Raw genomic sequence first — 19,110 nt, forward strand, 5'->3', positions numbered from 1 at the left:
TAGAATGAAGAACGTCTTAATACACATTTATTAACTGAACAAATAAATAGATACATACACTTTTGTAACTTGTTACTGGTTTTTTTTGGTTTTTTTTTTTTGCGCAATTTCTGTTTTGCCTTTATAGAGATGTTAAAGTGAAACTAAATTAAATTTATACAAGTTAAGACAAAAATGATGTAACACTTATTAATGCAAAACAACCATGGTTTTCCCTTCAAAGGGAATAAGAATGGTTTACTCTGGAGCTTAGTGTGAATGACCATGGCCCAGGAACACACATTCAAGTTTTCCCAAATACCAGGTTCCAGTGTGGTAAAGGTCTCATGAGATTTGGTAGTAATGACAAATCATAAATCAGGGCATTTTTTACATACATTGGTGGAAATGGATGATGGTGGGTTTCGGCAGAGTGGGAAACTTTCTATGATAGTCGTTGGGTGCTATTGATATCATTCCTAAGGCCTTTTGGTTGGTGGAAATCAGTGGTCTGCCAATACATTCCAAAGGGTTTCACCTGGTAATCAAAAGGATATGGTAGGCAAGAAAAGGCAATTGGAGGGCTAAAGGTAAGTAAGTTGTAAACAGGCTCTGTACCCGAAACAGTCCAACCTCTCCATAATCATTGAGGTTTAATTGTTTATCAGCCTTTGTAGCATGTTCTGTATAAGGTGTGGCTTCTTTCCTGAAACATTAGTTTGCATTCTCACAGTAGCTGAAAATATTAGAAAACTCTTTGGGAATTTAAAAAATGGCATTTGTAATAGATGTGTGGTCCTTAACCAGAGATAGAATAGGATTCGAGATGTGAGCTACCATACTGTACCTGACTAAACAAAGTCCAAGCTTAGTTAGTACTTTAACTTGTTGTCTCGAATTGGTTTTTTAGAATTTATCTCTAATTTTATAAAAACATCTCTTGAAGAATTTATCAAGTTTTTGCTTTCTTGTTTTTTCTACGCTGCAGTTTTCCTATTAGCTTTACAAACATACAGTCTCCTATTGTGCTAAGAACAACCTTTAACTCTCTTTACCCCTTTCTCTCCCCAGTTGTTTCATTCCAATTCCTTACATATTCTCATTTTGTTGTTTATTATTTGAGTATTCATTTGTTTATTCTTATAATTTAAAGAGAGGCTGGTGTATGACAAAGAACTGACAATGAGATTACCCTTCAGAATGAGCTGTCCTAGAGAAAGCCTCACTACTATTGAGTTGGCTGGGGGAATATGGGAGGGGCCATGACTGGGTCTTGAAGCTGGGGAATATTAGAAGATGTAAAGCATCCTACATGGACGCAGCATGATGGGACTATGAAGGAGAGATGGAGAGAATATTCAACTTCAGAATCTCAGAAAGAAGAGATGGTAGCCATGTATAGTATAGCATGAGTCCTGAAGAAAGTAGCCTTCAAATCCCTAGGGCAGAGATTTCCAGAGAGCTAGACAGGCCCATACCTAGGTATTTAGCTAGGCCTGCCAAGCCCCCTCTAGGAAGGACCATAGCCACAGTTCAGTAGGCTTTATTATTCTACTGTATCCCAGAGAGAGAACTGCAGGGGAGGAGAGGCTGTGCTGACAGTCATATCAGGAGCCTGTTAGTTCTTTGTCTAACTCACAGACTGCTTGGAGGCCTGCTCTGATGGAGAAGGGCAACAAGATCATCTGTTCTTGCGTGGTATCCATTGTTCCATTTAGAACCCCAAGCATATTCTTTTCAGCTCATAGTTTTGACAATTCTAAAATATCTGTCATATCTGAGTCTGGGTTTGTCATTTTGTCTCTTCATACTTAGTCTTGCCTTTCAATATGCGCTACATTTTTGTTGTTGTTGAGAGTGAGATGTATCATTGAATTTGTGTGATTAGGAATTAAGCTGTATTCTCTGCTGAAGGTGTTAAATGTTTAAGGTTTGGATGTCTTCTAGTATCCTCATTTTGATATGTTTGGTTTGGTTTGGGTCTTATGTTTACTGTAGAGACTTCCTAAATTTTGTGAACTTTGCAGTTGTTTTATACTCCTTTGTATTGCAGAAGCCCTACTGTTGTATAAGATGTCCTGGGAAGGGACTGTTCTATAAAGTGACTAGGTCATGGTCTCCTACTGGACTCTTGTCCCTGGAGTGTGATCTTCCTGCCTCCAGTTCCCAAAGGCTGGAATTACAAGTGTATGCCACCATGTTTGTTTCTCGGCCTATTTTTCTCATTCACTAAGAGGAGGTGACTAAGTGGAGCTAGAGTTAGGTTACTTTCACTGACCCCCATCCCCCTGTGTTAGGCCTTGGTAACAAGTTGCTTCAGCTCTGGTAAAATGGCATTCCATAAGGATAGGTACTTGTTAAGGAGAACAGGTTGCTCTGGATATGTGAACAGTTACTTTCCATCAATCTGTTCCCAGAAGCCTCTGCTCATTCTTCAGTAATCCTTTACGCCAGTTGTCCTTTACGTTTTCTGATCCCTGATTGGATAAAGTGTCAGTTTTCTGGAAGCTGTAGTCTTTTTTTCTCTGGCATCTCCAATTGTTAGGGTACTTGTTTGCCCCATGATCTCAGTTGTCTGATGGAACTGAAAAGAAGTGGTGGTTTCCAGTTCAGTCTTTCTGTGAGATCAAAAATGATGGCATTAAATATCTTTATGTGATGGAATGAAAAACATGAATAAGCCTACTCATTCTTTAGTTCTTGTCTTCACTGTTAGAAAGAAGCCACCAGAGTTTCTACAATCAATGGTTCAAATTCAGAAGGCATTAGGGAGTTGGGGAGGGTATCCCAAAGTGCTTGCCTAGCATGCATGCAGTCCTGTTCTTGGTCCTCAGCACCACGTAAACCAGGCATGGTGACTTGTAATTCCAGCCTGTGGAAACTAAATACAGGAAGCTTTGAAGTTCAAGGTCATCCTCAGCTATATGGGAAGTTTGAGGCCACTCTGATCTAGAGATTCTGAAGTTTTAAAAAAGTTACAGAAACAAAACAAATTCTTCCTTGTGGGACATTGTGATGCATACCTTTAGTCTCAGCATTTGGGAGCCCAGCCTGGTCTGCAGAGTGAGTTCCAAGACAGTAGAGCTACACACTAAGACCCTGTCTCAAAAAAAGAAAAATAAATAAATAAATAAATAAAATGGCAAATTCGGTGTGATTTCTTAATTTTTTTATTCTGACCCTCACTGGTCACTTTGCATCTGTGGCTCTTATATCACCAGGCTCTTGGCATCTCTGCATTTTCCTCACTGGTCACATAGCATCTCTACCCTTACCTTCTCCTGAAATTCACATTACTCTGTATTCTCAACTGCTAGCAGATAGCTCCACCAGACAGTCACTAATATCTAGACATGTCCACAGCAACTCCTTATTGTGCTTTAGAAGTAAAAACTACTCCCTCTAGTTCTAGGGAAAAATATGGATCAGTTGACATGTGCCTACAAACTATGGGATTAGTTTAGCATTTTGCTCACATGGCTTTATATATGTATCTTAGAGTTTTAATAATAATTGAATTACAAAATAATAGATGTAAAGTCTTTGCACTTGTCAGTATTGTTCAATGCTATGAATTCCTATCCACTCAGTGTCAATCATTTAAGAGGAACAAATTTATATTTATGTTATGTATGAGAATACTTGAATCCTTTTTCAATAAATGTTTTTATTCTTTGAGAACTTGATGCAGTGTATTTTGGTGATACTCACCCTACCTCTTCCCCTTACCTACTCCCAGTTCAATCCAAACCTCTCAAACCTCCCTGTTCCCCTCAACTTTATCCTTTTCTGTTGTTGTTAATTTAATAGCCCATTTACTCTAGGTTGTACTGTTGATATACTTCTGAATGTGGGGTCCTCCACTAGATTATAGGTGATGTATTAGGAAACACACACACACACACACACACACACACACACACAATCAGCTGTCCATAGCATCTCAGGTAGAATGTTGACTAGTTTGCTCTTTCACAAGCAGCTATTGCTGCTGTGAGTTCAGTCATGCAGCAAACCTGTGCCATCCAGATGACACTGTTTTGTTCCTGTCTTCCCCTATATCTGATTCTTACAGTCTTTCCATGTCCACTTGGTGGTCTCTGAACCTTGGGGAAGGTGTGCAATGCAAGGTTCCATTTGTGGCTGAGCAGTCCTCAAGTTACTCTCTGCTCTTGGGCCAGTTGTGAGGTTCTGAGCTAGCTGTCATCTACTACACAAGGAAACATCTGATGAGGTCTGAGGGTTTCACCTATCCTGGCTCAGGACTGGTCCTCCCCTTTACTGGCATTGTTTTAACCCTGAATCTTGGTTCAAAACAGGAAGGGCTAAGGGGCTCTTCCTCTATAGGAAGCAGTCCTAAAAAAAAAAAAAAGAAAAAAAACATGACTAGTGAAAGGACATATTCTTTCTGCAACTTCATTAAAACTGAGGTTAGTATTGCTTTTATCACTTAAAACTAAAAAGCCAAATACTGACTATCTTAAATACTATTAATCTGTTTATAAAGGGATTTTTAAAACAGAAAGTGGGACTGGAAAGATGACTCAGAGGGTAAGAGCCCTTGTTACTCTTGCAGCAGACCTGGGCAACATGGTGGCTCACACTCACCCAGAACACCAGTTTCAGAGGATCTCATGTACTCTTGATCTCCTCTCTTCTGGCCCCTGTGGGGACAAGGCACATGAAGTACACATATATACACTTATCCCACTACTCACAAATCTAAAGTAAGGAAGCTTTAAAAGAGAAGTGATGAGCCTGTGAGAAGGCTCAGAGGGTAAAGACGCTTGCTGTTAAGCCTCCCATCTGAGTTCATTCCCCATGACCCTACATGATAGAAGAAGAGAACCAACTCAGGTAAGTCATCCTCTGACCTCCACAGGGACACCATGGTGTGTGTTTTTTAATGAGGAAAATTTCACTTATTCGGGATACTCATTTATTAATGCACCCAAAGGTAAATATCAGCCAGCATTTCTGAGGTTCCTGTGGATATGTGCCTGGGAGTTTAAGAAGAAAAGTACAAATTCATTTCCTGAAGTTGTGGAGCATGGAGTGCCTAATGGCCTTTTTCTCCGGGCAGAATGAAATCTTTAATCCTTCCACTGATGAAATGATCTGGTTTTCATTATCTTGGGAAAAAATCTGTAGCCAGGTTTGAATTTTTAGTTATTAGATTTCCAAGTCTCTATTAATATAGCATGTTATCCTTCTATAGATACGGTTCATATAGTTTTTACTTAGTTTTTCATAGGACATTAAGTACTTATTTTATAATGAGATTATGGATGTTTTCTAAAATGGATAGATCTTGGATGAGAGCCAAAGCTTTAGTTAATTTTAAGAATTAGTGTCATTTGCTCATTTAATAGGCCAAATTTTATAGATTAAAATATTTGATTTAATTGAATTCCATGATCACTATGTAATTTAATCACTATGTAATTTAGCAAGAATACCCTGTCTTAGGGTTTCTATTGCTGAGAAGAGAAACCATGACCAAGGCAACTCTAATAAGAGACAACATTTAATTGGGCCTGGCTTACAGGTTCAGAGGTTCAGTCCATTATCATCATGGTGGTGTCCAGGCAGGCATGGTGCTACAGAGAGTTCTACATCTTGATCTGAAGGTACTCAGAAGACTCTTCAGGCATCTAGAAGAAGGGTCTTAAAGCCCACCCCCACAGTGATACACTTCCTCCAACAAGGCCACACCTCTTAATAGTGCCACTCCCTGGGCCAACCATATTCAAACCACCACATTCCACTCTCTGGCCCCCATAGGCTTGTTCAAACACATGAGTGAGTCTACAGGGGGCCATAACTAGGCATAGCATGATGCAAAATACATTTAGTCTAATTTGAAAAGTTCCTTAGTCTATAACAGTCTCAACAAATGTTAAAAATCCAGTTCAAAGCCTCTTCTGAGATTCATACAATCTCTTAACTGTAATCCCTCAAGAAATCAAAATAAAAAAGCAGATCGCATACCTTTAACATCATGCAGGATATACATTATTATTCCAAAATGTCATGGTGAGGAAATACTGGACCGAAGCAATACTGGACAAAGCAAAACCACCTGGGCAAACTCCCTGTCTCCATGTCTGGTGTCAAAAGTGCTCTTCAGATCTCCAGCTCCTTTCATCCTTGTTGATTGCTGTTGGATCTGGCATTCAGCAGCACCAGACTTGATTCTCTTGTGCTGTTTCCGCTCTGTTAGCAGCTTTCCTTGGCAGATATCCCATGGCTCTGACATCTCTAACATCTTGGGGTATCCAAGGCAACTTCAACTTTACAGCTTCTTGTTCCAATGTCTGGGATTCACACATCCAGTTCTGCCCTCTATAGCACTCCAGGTTCTGGTTGACTCCACTCCACTGCTGCTGCTGCTCTTGCTGGTCATCCCATGGCACTGGCATCTCCAAAACACTGGGGTCTTCTACTGCAACTAGGCTTCACCAAAAACCTCTCATAGGCCCCCTTCATGTTGCCACACCTCAACTTCTTTGCATGACCCCTTCAGTCCTGGGCCATCAGTCACAACTGAGGCTGCACCTTCACCAGTGGCCTTTTCTGGCCTCTCAAAGCTGCTCTCTATGACCCCCTTCATGTCTTCAAAACCAGTACCACCTGAGTGATTCTTACACATTACCAAGTCCAGCTGCAGCATGATGTACATACAACCTTTGGTATCTCTAGAACACAGCTTCTTTGTGCTCTTAAAAAAAAAAAAAAAAACACTTCCCAGAAGATTTTACCTCAGTGATGCTGGCCTCTTAATTACTGCTAATTTCTTAGCTACAGGTAAGCAGCATCAATTGTCCCTGTAGTCCCTTCTATCCTGGACTCTAAAGCCAGAACCACATGGCCAAAGCTGCTGAGTCTGCTGTTGCTGAAGCTGAAACATGGGCCCCTTGTTCTATTACATTATCAGCAGCTTTCAGTTTTCCAACTCCTTCACTGCCTAAGCTTGGCTGTCATGGAACTTGGTCTATACACACCTTTGACTCCAGCATTCAGGGAACCGAGCCATGCATATCTGAGTTCAGGGCCAGCCTAGAACAGAGCAAGTTCCATGCTACACCCCTTTAATCTGGACCATACCTTCTGCTGGAGGCCTACATAAGGACAATGAAAGAAGGAAGGCTTCCTTCTCTGCCCGCTTGCACTTACTTGCCAGCACATCTGTTGGAACCTACTTTGTCAGGATTCCAGCTTATACAGAAAACCAGCTGAAACACCCAGCCTCATGGGACTGAGCAACTACTAGATTCTGGGCTTCCCATTCACAGCTGCTATTTGTTGGGTTAGTTGGACTACAGACTGTTAGTCATCACAACATATTCCCTTAATATATAGAGACATTGCATAAGATCTGTGACTCTAGAGAAACCTGACTAATATCCCAAGAAAGAATGTTTCCCTATTACTAAGGCAATGCCTATCCAGCAAGTGATAGCCTTACCAAATGGAAAAACAAAAAGCCTAATCACAAATTTTAAATGTCTTTTTTAATAAAGGGAAAAATAAAAATTCTTTCTGTTCTTAATCAGTTATTTTGAGATCATGACTAGGAGACCATAGTTAAGAAAAGCTTACTAATGTAACAGAACCAGTAGTATTATAATTTAGTATCCTTAATCTATAGTCAGCTTGGCTGTAAGCATGTTTATTTTCCTGTAAATCTTACTGCAACACATTTAGGTTCTGGATCTGTCCTATTTGCATTTTGAAACATCCTTCACTTTAAGGCAAAATTACATCCAGCCCTTTCTCATCAGAAAGTGTTTTAATCTGTCTTTAACCTTTATCAAAAATGGATATGATTCCTTTGCCTATTTGCTTCAAACTTGGATTTAGTGAGGCATGGGGGTCTCTAACAGAACCAGCTCAGCCTTGAAGATGCTGTTCTGTGCCAACAAATTAACTCAGTTTGTTAGAGGTTTAAATCCTATTATAACAGGTACTTCGAGAAACGTTTTGTCTAAAAATGTTTACTTTTTATTTGGGCTTGTAAAGCAACCAGAACAAGTTAGGTTAGGGGCATTTTCCTTTCTTTTGAGCCAACTGCATACCTGTTCATTAGGGAAAGTTGAAAGCAGGAGAGAGATGCTATCCTTCCAGTGTCTGGGGTAGCCAGCCTTACATCCAGAGGAGGCTGTTCTTCCTTAGGAAAAGCTGTAAAAACCAAAACTGAAAAAAACATCAGAGATAAATGTCCTAAATAGGTCTGTTCAATTTTACCCCCTAGCATGACCGTCTTGATTGAATCTCCTTTTCGACTCTAGCTATGAACAAAAAAGCAATTGAACTTAATTTAACAGTTATAATTTATTTTTAAAAAATTAGAAGCTATTTTGGAATCAAGTAAATGATATGGACAATAAATAAGCATGCATAGTTAACACATACATCACCATACATACAGATGGATTTGAAAACCAGATCTTACAGCTTCTATTCAGATCTGCAGTTCTCAGCCTCTGGGTTGCTGCCTGTTTAATGGAGGAATGACCCTTTCACAGGGTTTCCTAGGAACATTGGGGAACACAAATATTTATGTTACGATTCATAGCAGTAGCAAACTCACAGTTATGAACTAAAAATGAAAATAACTTTATGGCTGGGGTCAGCACAGCATGAGTCCCAGCATTAGGAGGACTGAGAGCCACTGCTCCAGGTAGGTGTTTGTCAGTCTTAGGTGCCATGGCTGACCTTGACTGTCTCACCATAGCACCAAGCAGTTACTAATGTCAGATTTGTACTTAAAAGAAGTGTGATTCTTAATGTAGATAAAGAAGACAGCTTGACTTTTCAAGACGAGTGTGACCTAACTGACAAGGCTTTAAAGCAGGCACCAACACCTTGGTTTTAAGATGCCTTATGGGTTTGAGGATTTAGCTCAATGGCAAGTGCAAGGCGCTGGGTTCTCTCCTCAGCTTGGGGGTTGAGGGGTGAGCTGCTTTTCTCTTTAGGTCAAATTCAACCAAATGCGAACCTGGGAAGAAAGTCTGGATTATGAATGTTACTCTTTGTTGTGAGTACATCTTTATAATCACCACGAGAGGAAAAGTTAAAGATCCCTGATAAACACATCCATCATTTCATATATATAATAGCCTTTAAAAAACTCCAGTTAAAAATATTTTTTGAAGAAGAAATCCATAGCAATTAACCTTATAAAAGGATTTAAGATATATCACTTAGATACCCAAGGTATGTTTAATTAACATAAAGTGTTTTTATGTCCTATGATTTTACATTACCTATAACTTAACGAAAATCAAATCCTCTTTTAGAACTTGTTTTTGGAAAAACTCTACCAAGGTCTGTGTATCTTAACATTAAAATAATAGCTTAATGAAACTTTTATCTTGATACTCTATTGAATACTATTTTATATAAAAACGAATAAGATTTTAAAGTTTCATCAAACACTTAATAGACCCAAAGATACCATCTTAATAGGCTTTAAGAAGTTCAGAGTACCCATTTTATAAAGCAGTGTGTATTTAGCAGGCTGTCTGATAATTATCACCAGAACACATTTACAAGTAGACACATATTGATTTTAATTGGACATGTTAAAAAAAATTCCAGTGTGTATAAAGTGAATGAAAACTTGGAAGTGGCCGTGGGCTATTTTTATTAATTTCTTCCTTAGGACATCAAACAACACATGGAAACAATTAGAATCACAAATGACAGAATTACATGAAATCCGGTGTACCTAGTAAAAAGGGGGAGATGTATAAAGTTGAGATGTAAGGAAGCTTAGTAGCACAATTGGAAGGTGAATTCTGTCATGTAGCCTAAAGGCAATATTTTTCCCTAATGTTGCGTGCCAAGTAGCAGAGGGTGGAGGTCCTTACACAGGGAACTGCCTTCCTCAGTGTAACTAAAGCTATTTAGCTTGAATATAGTGAGGCTAACCTACATTCCTTTGTTTGTTTATGTCTCTAAAAGAAGGGAGGAGAAGGGAAGAAATTTTGGGGTCAAGAATTGTGCACCTGCCCAGTGCTAATCTAGGACATACTTTCTTCCTAGGCGACCAAGTTGATATAGGAAAGCCTGAAACTCTTATGGCCATTTACCCAGAGGGAAGACATCTAACAACAAAGGTCAAGCAGGTGAAATAGGAGGTGACATTCATGGTCATAATGCTATATAGCGGATGGACTGTAGACTCTGACATGGAAGAGCAATCTAAAAGTTAATTGGTTAAAAAAAAATGATCTGGTGTCTTGAGGTTGAAGAGTAGAAAACTGTGATGTCTCAGAAAACTCTTTGAGCAATTAATTTAAAATTTTTGATTTTGATTTTTTTCTTTTGAGACAGGATCTCTCATAGCTTAAGCTAATCTTGAGCTAGCTAGTTTGCTGTTAAATGGCCTTGAACTCCTGTTTCTCCTGCCTCCTCTTCCCAGGGTTTGGGATTACAGTATGCCACTTCATCAAATAATAAGTTTTATGAACAAGCAGTGGCCAATCATTAGATATTACAAAGATGGGTACTGAAAAGTCTTGGAGTCAATAATTTGAGACAATATATTATTGTAATGCAGATTGTATATATTATACAATATATTATTTTAATGCAGTAGGAGGGTGTGAAGTTGGATTATGCAGCATGTAAGGAATATAGAAGTGGCCACGGTTGGGAAAGGAACTTAGAAGTAGGGTATTTAGCTGGAAGGGTGTGAGGCTCTGCTTTCAATCCTGGAACTACAAAATAACTGGTCAGTGTTTCAAGAAGTTGGGTCACTAAAGGAAGAAAAGCTTTTTTTTTTTTTTTTTTTTTTTTCCTGTAGGCAGAGGATGTCATAGTTAAAGGAAAAATTTTAAGTATAGGAAAACGACAGCAAGCTATTTTCATGGGGAAATAAAATAGAGGAATCTTGAGAATTATTGAAAACCAGTCCCTGAAAAACAGTGCCAGGTTCCAGAATACAGACAGAAACTTAGTTTCAGATGGACTAGAAACTCCTTTTCAAAAATATTTCTTTCTTGTGTCTGTGTGCATGTGCATATGGGGCCTGTGGAGGTCAGAAGCAGGTATTAAATCCCCTGGAACTAGAGTTATAGGTAGTATAACTATAATTATAGCCCTGTAGGTGCTGGGAACCAAGGCCTGTCCTGAAAAAGTAGTAAGCGCTCTTAACCTCTGAGCCATCACTCCAGCTCCCATAGAATGGCAACTCTTGTGGGACATATGATAAAGGTGAATTTAGTTTATGGAAGGCAGGAGAAGAATTTAAAAATAGCAGAGATACCACAAAGGAGTTCTGATAGGACTGATAGTTTTATTACTGATCTTGGTGGTGGCGTCCTTTTAGAGCAGTAGTTCTCAACTTGTGGGTTGCCACCTTTTTAAGGGTTGATCTACCCTTTCATACGGGTCACTTAAGACCATCAGAAATGTCAAATATTTACCTTATGATTCATAACAGTAGCAAAAATTACAGTTAAATAGCAACAGAAATCATTTTATGGTTGAGGGTCACCACAACTTGAACTGTATTAAACAGTATTAAACTGTGAGCTGTTCACAGTGTCAGGAAGGCTGAGAGCCACTTCTTTAGAGACTAAAGGAAGGTGTCCAGGGTAGGATACTAAAAAATCTATAAATTCAAATATTTATTCATTGTCTGTTAGGAGCCATGCTGCCTTTGCTGAAGTAGCTATACGCTCGCCATTAGAAGATGGCGCTGGCTTCCTGTTCCTGGTTCTTCTTGGCCTTGGTGTCTGCAGCTGTGCGCACGCATAGGCTCGAATTCTCCCACTGATAGTACTATCAGTGGATATGTAAATGAGACCCCAGTCTGTAAGCCAATGAGGACAGATCATGTCTCTTTGATAGTATATAAGTCAGTACATTCTGGGGCTTGGGGTCCTTCCTTTGTTCTCCATCTTGCATCCTTCTAACTAAAAGAGCTGTAACAATAAAAGACGCTGTCAGAAGAATCTTGAATGTGACATGCTCCTTATCGGCGAGGTAGCGTGCCACAATTGTCCAGTTTTATTTTTTTAAAATGCTAAAATTGCTTCTTTTGGAAGTGTCTTTGCTTTTAGGAATCCAATAAAACATCAAAAGTTTTCCATACAGAGAACTACAATAGTAAAATGATAGAGGCTGAGCCTGTCTTGGGAATTTGTGAACTAAATTTAATAGTACAATTATATAGTCCTTCCTGAATTTAAATATTTTACTGTAATTTAAAATTTATAAAAGGAAATGGGGTACTTCCCCTCAGGTTTTATTACTCATGTTTAACCTTGCCCATTTAAATATATTTTCATTTCTTGTGTCTGAGTGTATTTGCACGTCTTTGAGAGCAGGTGTGCACATACAGGTCAGAGGACAACTTTGGAGACTTGGTTCTCTCCTTTTGCTTTGTTTTTGAGGTAGGGCCTCTCTTACTGTTTCTATTTAGAGTTACTCTAGGCAAGCTGGGAGGATTCTGGATGACACTTCTGTCTTCAAATCTGGCTTTTTACGTGGGTTTGGGGCCTTGAACTCATGTTTTCAGGCTTCCTCCACAATCACCTTTACCAACAGAACCATTTCAATGGCCCTGTGTTCTTTAACATGAAATGGTGTTAGTTCCAACTTCTTAATGTTGCTTTGAAAGCAAAAGTGACATTACATGTAAACTCTCTGGAAAAATGCTTAACAATAGAATCAACTGATGAGTGGTATATATTTAGGTCATTCACATTTCCTAATGAGAGTCTACTTTCGCTATAACTTGAATTTTCTTTTTAATCCTGGGTCTTCTATATTTTATTTTCTTTGTATAGGAGTGCCAGTGCACAAACAAGGAGGTCCATTGGCTTTATTAATCCAGCAAAAGCAAGTGGAGGGAAAGGATATGCTGGTACAAATCAAAGCAAAATGGTGGTATCAAGAGCTATGGGTTTTTTATCTGAGATGAAGCCACCAGAAAAACTAAACATTCCTGGCACTAAGTCAATACAGGTAACGTTCTTTTTTTCCAAACCCTTTCTGTCATGTTAACTTGTTTACTTTTTGTGTACACGTGTATGTATGGGCATGGCCATTCTGGAACAGGTATGGAGTCCTGAGGACAACTTGAGAGCTGTTTGGTTCTCTCCCACCTTGTGGGTTTTTAAGATTAAACACAAATCATCAGCCTTGGTAGCAAGCACCCTTATCTACTGCACCATCTTGCCAGGCCACAGGTAACAGTCTTTAGAATTCTGTTTCCTTTTTAAGATTATTTTTAAGCGTATATGCATGTGGAGGTATATGTACATGAGTGAAGGTACCTCCTGAAGAGGGTGACACATTCTCAGGAAGTAGAGTCATGGGCAGTTGTTGGATATAGGTCCTGGGGACTAAACTCTGGTCCACTGTAGGAACAGTAAATGCTCTTAATCCCACTAAGCCATCTGTCCTGACCCTGAGTCTATTTTTAAATAACCCCATAATTTCCCTCTTCTTGGCAGCTGTCAAGAGTTACAGCTTGACTGAACTGTTGTTTTTCTCTCAAACTCTAATAAAATTGTCCTTGAGTTTCAATGTGTGCCAGAGTGACCATGTATTGATCAGAGGACAACTTGTGGTAGTTGGTTCCCCTCTTCAATAAATAAATAAATAAATAAACAAACAAACAAACAAACAAAAAACCAACCAACCAAACAAACAAACAAAAAACCCTGCCTCACTGCCGCAGTTACTGACAGAATCCAGAGACCTTTGAAGTGCTGTGCTCAGCTGGTCCACATCTGCAAATGCATGAGAACATTTCTGAAGATTCTTCTACATAAATGTTTTTGAGCAATTTTCACTATCCCCAAAACCTGGAAACAATTCATCCTATCTATTAAAAGTAAAACTGAAAAATAAAATACACTGTAATAGTTGAGTGCATTACTTTATAACCATAGTAAATAAAAACATTAAAAAATATAGACACATGGGGAAATGGAACACATTGTTGAACAAAGGGTGTCAGCTACGAAGCAACATATGACTAAAATTTCAAAAATAAAGGAAATTTCATTAACCCACATGGGAAATACCAAGTGTTGGCAAATATCTGGTGAAATCAGACTTTTTATCTCTGCTGCTTGAACCATGTGAGAACTACAACAGCATCTTAAAGGTGAGTGTGCACATGACCTCTTACCCAGAAATTCCAACAAAAACTCATAGATTAGCATATCATATAAAAAAATATAGCAGCACCATTTGATGGCACGTGCCACCTATATGTAACACATGTGAGCCAGGGTGAATAGATTAAGGTCAAAGGACAGTTCTCTTCTCCCCCCCCCCATGTGGATCCTGGTGGCCTACCCTAGAACATCACATGACAGAGCGATACTGTACCCACCTAGCTGTTTAACCAGCCCAGCAGCACCATTTGAAAGGCAAAAAAGCTGGGAGGTGCTGATGTAAGCCCTTAATTCCAGCATTTGGGAGGCAGAGGCAGGAGGATCTCTGTGAGTTTGAGGCCAGCCTGGTCTATAGAGCAGGTTCCAGGACAGCTGGGGCTACATAGAAAAACCCTGCCTCTAAATCCAAAAAAAACAAAAACAAAAAAAAAAAAAAAACAAAAAAAAAAAAAAAAAAAAAAAAAGGAAAAATACAAAAATGGAAAACAAATTCCCATGGATAGATAAATAAAACATGATACATTCCCACGGTGAATTACTATATAACAATGAAATTAATAATCCGTGGCTATAGCCAGTAATACAGATGAATCTTACATGCATAACGGTGAACAAAAGAAACCAGTATAAAGACTGCATTCATATGGTTTCATCTGAGTGATGCTTACAGGCTAGTATGTGATGTCGAGGTAATTACTACTTTTGATGGAAGATACTAGCTCTCCTGAAGGAAAGATCTGGGATGCTGGTAAATTACTGTTTCTAAATTTGATTGTTGAGTACAATAGTGCTGTTTGGTTAGAGAACTCACTAGGTTGTGAGCTTCATGCATAATTTGTGTGTGTGTGTTCTATGAAAATTAAAAAAAAAACTATTAAAGGTATTTAACAAAGCTATGATTGGAAAGGAGCGAAAGGATTTTAAATGTAAAACAGTTAGTGATTTTCACTGTGGAGGGAAAGGTTTTGACCTATACAGACCATTGAGTAGATCCATAGTGGGGGTGGAGAGACATCAATGTTTATTGTTTCCTTTATTGGTGATTGTAAGACTGTGCTTTATTTAATTACACTCTTACATGTCAAATTTTGTAATTGAAGGGAATAAACCTGAGACAAGACAGAAAATATCAGTAGAAGGCTGTTAGAATAGATATTTAAAGTATCATTTGACAATTTCGGCAAAGTGACAGGCTGCACACAAAAATCACTAGCCTTCTGCGGTACCAGTGACAAGCAAACTGAGGAGCAGGAAACAGTCCCATTCACAATAGCTTCCAAAGTGCCTTAGGATAAGCCCCAACCAAGGATGTAAAAGACCTCTATAATGAGAACTAAAACACTGAAGAAAAAAATTGAAGAAGGCATTAGTACATAAGAGTGCCCCTGTGCTCATGGATGCACTCACTGGTGTGAGCATGCCTGTCTTTCCAAAGTACTGAACTCAATCCCTGTAAAAATCTCTATGCTGTTCTTCACAGAAACAGGAAGAATAACCTTAAAATACATATGGAAGAAGCAGCAAAGACTCCATACAGCCAACGCAATTCTGAGCAAAATTAGCATTGCTGAGGGTAAAACAAAACCCAATTTCAATTTATACCATAGAGACCTAGCATTATAAACAGCAGGGTACTGGCACAAAATGGGCATATAGGTCACTGGAGTAAAATACAGAACCCAAGTACAAGGTCATGCAACTGTAGCCACCTAATTTTGATAAGGATGGCAAACATATACACTGGAGAAAAGATGGCTCCTTAAAAAAGTACTTGGGAAACTGGGTAGCTATGTTTAGAAGAATGAACAAAATCGCCCTAGACAAAGCTAAACTCCAGACGGATCGATGATTTCAACATAAGACCTGAAACTATAGAGGAAAAAAAGAAGAGAGTTTCCCTCAGGATTCAGGCATAGGTTAGGAAATTCTGGATAGCATTACAACCATTCAAGAAATGAGGCCAATAATCAACAAATGGAATCTCATGATGTGGAGCAAACGAAACTGTCAAGCAACTGAAGAGGCAGCAACAGAATAGGAGAAAATCTTTACCAAATATACATCCAGCATATGCAAAGAACTCACAAATCTTATTATCAAGAAAACAAACCAATCTAAAAAATGGGGTGGGTGTATAGAACTGAAGAGATTTTTTTTTTAAGTTGGGAGATTTTAATTTCTGTTTCGCTCTCACTAGTTTTCACTGATCTCATGTTCTATTTAATTTTTTGGTCTTGTTTTAATTTCGGTAAGCCATATGCACCTACTATTCATCCATTTCTTTCAGATTGTCCGGTTTAGTAGAGTCTATATTTTCAGGCTAAAGCATGATGTTTTGAATTTTATTGGTATCTGTTGTAATTCTTCCCTTTTCATCTCTAATTTTATTTGGGTTCTCTCCTCTCTTCTCTTTTTCTCTCCTCTCCTCGACTTGCTTCTCCTTCCCTCCTCACCTCTCGCCTCCCCTCCCCTCCCCTTCTCTCCTCTCCTCTTCTCTTGATTAGTTTAGCTAAGAATGAGACAGTTTAATTCATCATTTCAAAGAACCAGTACTTTCTCAATTTATTTTTGGGGAGAAGACCTGTCAACTGGTAAGAGTGGGATGTGGAAGACACCCACTACTCTTGTGTCGGGGACTGCTCTGCCAAATGTTGGAACCCACACTGCCCCAAGCTTTGAGGGCTAATTGTCAGAGCCCGCACTGCTGCTCCGGTCTGAGGGTCAGGGTTCAGCAAGAGAGAGAGTGAAGGCGGACTCGAAGAATGGAGACCAGACAGAGTGTGATTCAATCCTGTTTATTGTCAAGTTTCTCTTCTTCTCTCTTTCCAAGTTTCTTGTTCCAGGTCCAAGTCCCAAGTCTCGAGGTCCTAGTCCCTAGTTCCTAGTCCCTAGTGCCTCCAAGTTCCAAGTTTCCAGTCTCCTCTTTTGTCTGCCTCTCACCTTTTATAAGTCTCACTTCTTAAGTCACACCTTTAAGTCACACATACCCAAGGGAAAATCCTGGGTATATAAAACAAGATGTTATCAGAGTGTGCTCAGCTGTTGTAGGCTGTTGAAAACAAGTCTCTTGTCAGGGTATATGGTTCAAGATGGCTGCAAGGATGATAGCTGACTTCTGTCGGCTCCCCACACTCTTACTAGTATTAATTTGTACTAGTATTAATGTGTAGATTTGCATCGACTAGTATTTGTTTCATGAAATTGGGTGCATCTGTGCTCAGAGAATATACATTTAGAATCCTAGTGGCCTGAAGGATGGTTTCCCCAATCCCTACACAGTGACCACCTTTATCACCTCTCAGTAATTTTGATGTGAAGTCTATCAGAACAACAACATCTGTTTGTTTTATAAGTTCATTTTCTTTCTACACCTTGGGATGTCGAAATGTCCCATCTTTTCACCTCTCTCTTATGCTTAGATGTGTTTCTTGGAGGCAGCAAACAGACAATCCCTGCTCTTTAATCCAGTATACTACTAGTCTGTGCCGTTTGATTGGGGGAACTTGAAGCTGAAAGACATAAACCCTTCCTGCCATTTTGCTGGTTTTGTAATGTTTAGGTGCCTCCCCCACTTCTTCTCTTCCTTAAACTATAATTCTAGCATAATTTATCACCCCTGTGGCCTTGTAGATGGATTTGTTTTTCTCTCAGTCCAAAGGATTCCTTTATGGACTTTTGTGTAAAGCTAGCACAGTGATAAATTCATTTCATCAGGGTTTTTTTGGGGTGGGGGGGATATTTTTTTCTTCAGTTGTAGTAGCCTCTATTGTATTTGTTTCGTTTCAAAACTTGAAATACATCTATTTAGGCCCTTCTGACCTTTAACTCTCAGCTGGATAACCTGCTGACATTCTGATGGGCCTATGTGATTTGCATGTGGCTGGGAGTTTCTTTCTTGCTGCTTTTAATACCCTCATGGTATTTACCCTCCATATACTTCTGTGTGTTTAGTGTTTTAATCATGATACAATGAGAAGAGACTCTTTTATGACTCATCTGTTTGGTGACTTAAAGGCCTCCAGTATCTGTATTGGCAACTATCTTTTGACTTCCTTTAAAAAGTCTTTCCCATGCTTTTGGAACTAAATCCTTCTCTTGTCTTCTATGCCTGTCAGCCACACATTTGCCTTTTCTGAAATGTCTATCCCAGTATATCTCAGAATTCTCACTGTTGTGTCATGGCCTCACTCACCTTGCCTTGAAGTTCAGTGTTCTGTCATCTCCTTGTTTCATGCTATTGATGGGACTTCCAACAGAGCTTTTTATTTGACTCATGTTTCTCGTTTCTAGAATTTCAGGTTGGTTTTTTTTTCTTAGTATTTCTAGCTCTTTGTTGAGATCCTATTTCATGTCCTGCAGCATTTTCCTTATTTCATTCATGTTTATGGTTTCAATCAGGACCTTCTTTGAACATATGTACTTAAGTTCTCCAGCCAGGATGTCACCCTCATGAGATGCCATTACTATGGAATTCTTAACTTTTAAATGAGATATGTCGTGCTGCTTAGTTCCTTGGGGTTTACATATCTGCCATTACTTATTAGCCACCTTTTTTATTTTTCAGTTAAAGTATTTGCTATGTTCTCTTGGAATTTGGAAGTGATACAATTGAGTGTGTAGTTCAGCAAATAGTTCCTCAACCCAGGAGTTGAGTAACTGATGTAAAGTCTGTATTGTTCCCTGACTAGAATATTAACTATCACAGCTACTTGATATTCCCATGATGCAAATATCATACTAGCTGGTCTATATTGGTGCCTTTGATCTCAATAACCATTGGAGGGTAAATAATCAAGGATAATATAACATAAACTCAGGATTAAGTATTAATCAGATTTTGAAAAAAAAATAAAATGAAGGTGGGTAAAGTAAGTAGGAGGGGAAAGTTGAGAGACCATATGATCCACAGATTTTAGACATTGTTAAGTCATAGAAGGTTATAATTAAGAAGCAAATTGGGAGGGGATAGGATGAGAGAAAGAAGAGG

At 39.0% G+C, this 19,110-nt stretch overlaps 1 protein-coding gene across 7 annotated transcripts in view; it reads left to right on the top strand.

Moving 5' to 3' along the window:
• Dnai4 (dynein axonemal intermediate chain 4) overlaps positions 1-19,110 on the top strand; it is a 77,394-nt gene that overhangs the window by 2,178 nt on the left and 56,106 nt on the right. For all 7 annotated transcript variants that reach the window (XR_013110560.1, XR_013110561.1, XM_076934567.1 and 4 more), the window contains exon 2: positions 12,783-12,960. Coding sequence is in view for 5 of the 7 variants with exons in the window: in XM_076934567.1 (XP_076790682.1) it covers positions 12,783-12,960 (178 nt within the window). In the remaining 2 variants the exon portion in view is untranslated. The remainder of the gene's footprint in view (positions 1-12,782; positions 12,961-19,110) is intronic.

The sequence above is a fragment of the Arvicanthis niloticus genome, chromosome 5 (assembly GCF_011762505.2).
Source record: "Arvicanthis niloticus isolate mArvNil1 chromosome 5, mArvNil1.pat.X, whole genome shotgun sequence".
Taxonomy (NCBI): domain Eukaryota; kingdom Metazoa; phylum Chordata; class Mammalia; order Rodentia; family Muridae; genus Arvicanthis; species Arvicanthis niloticus.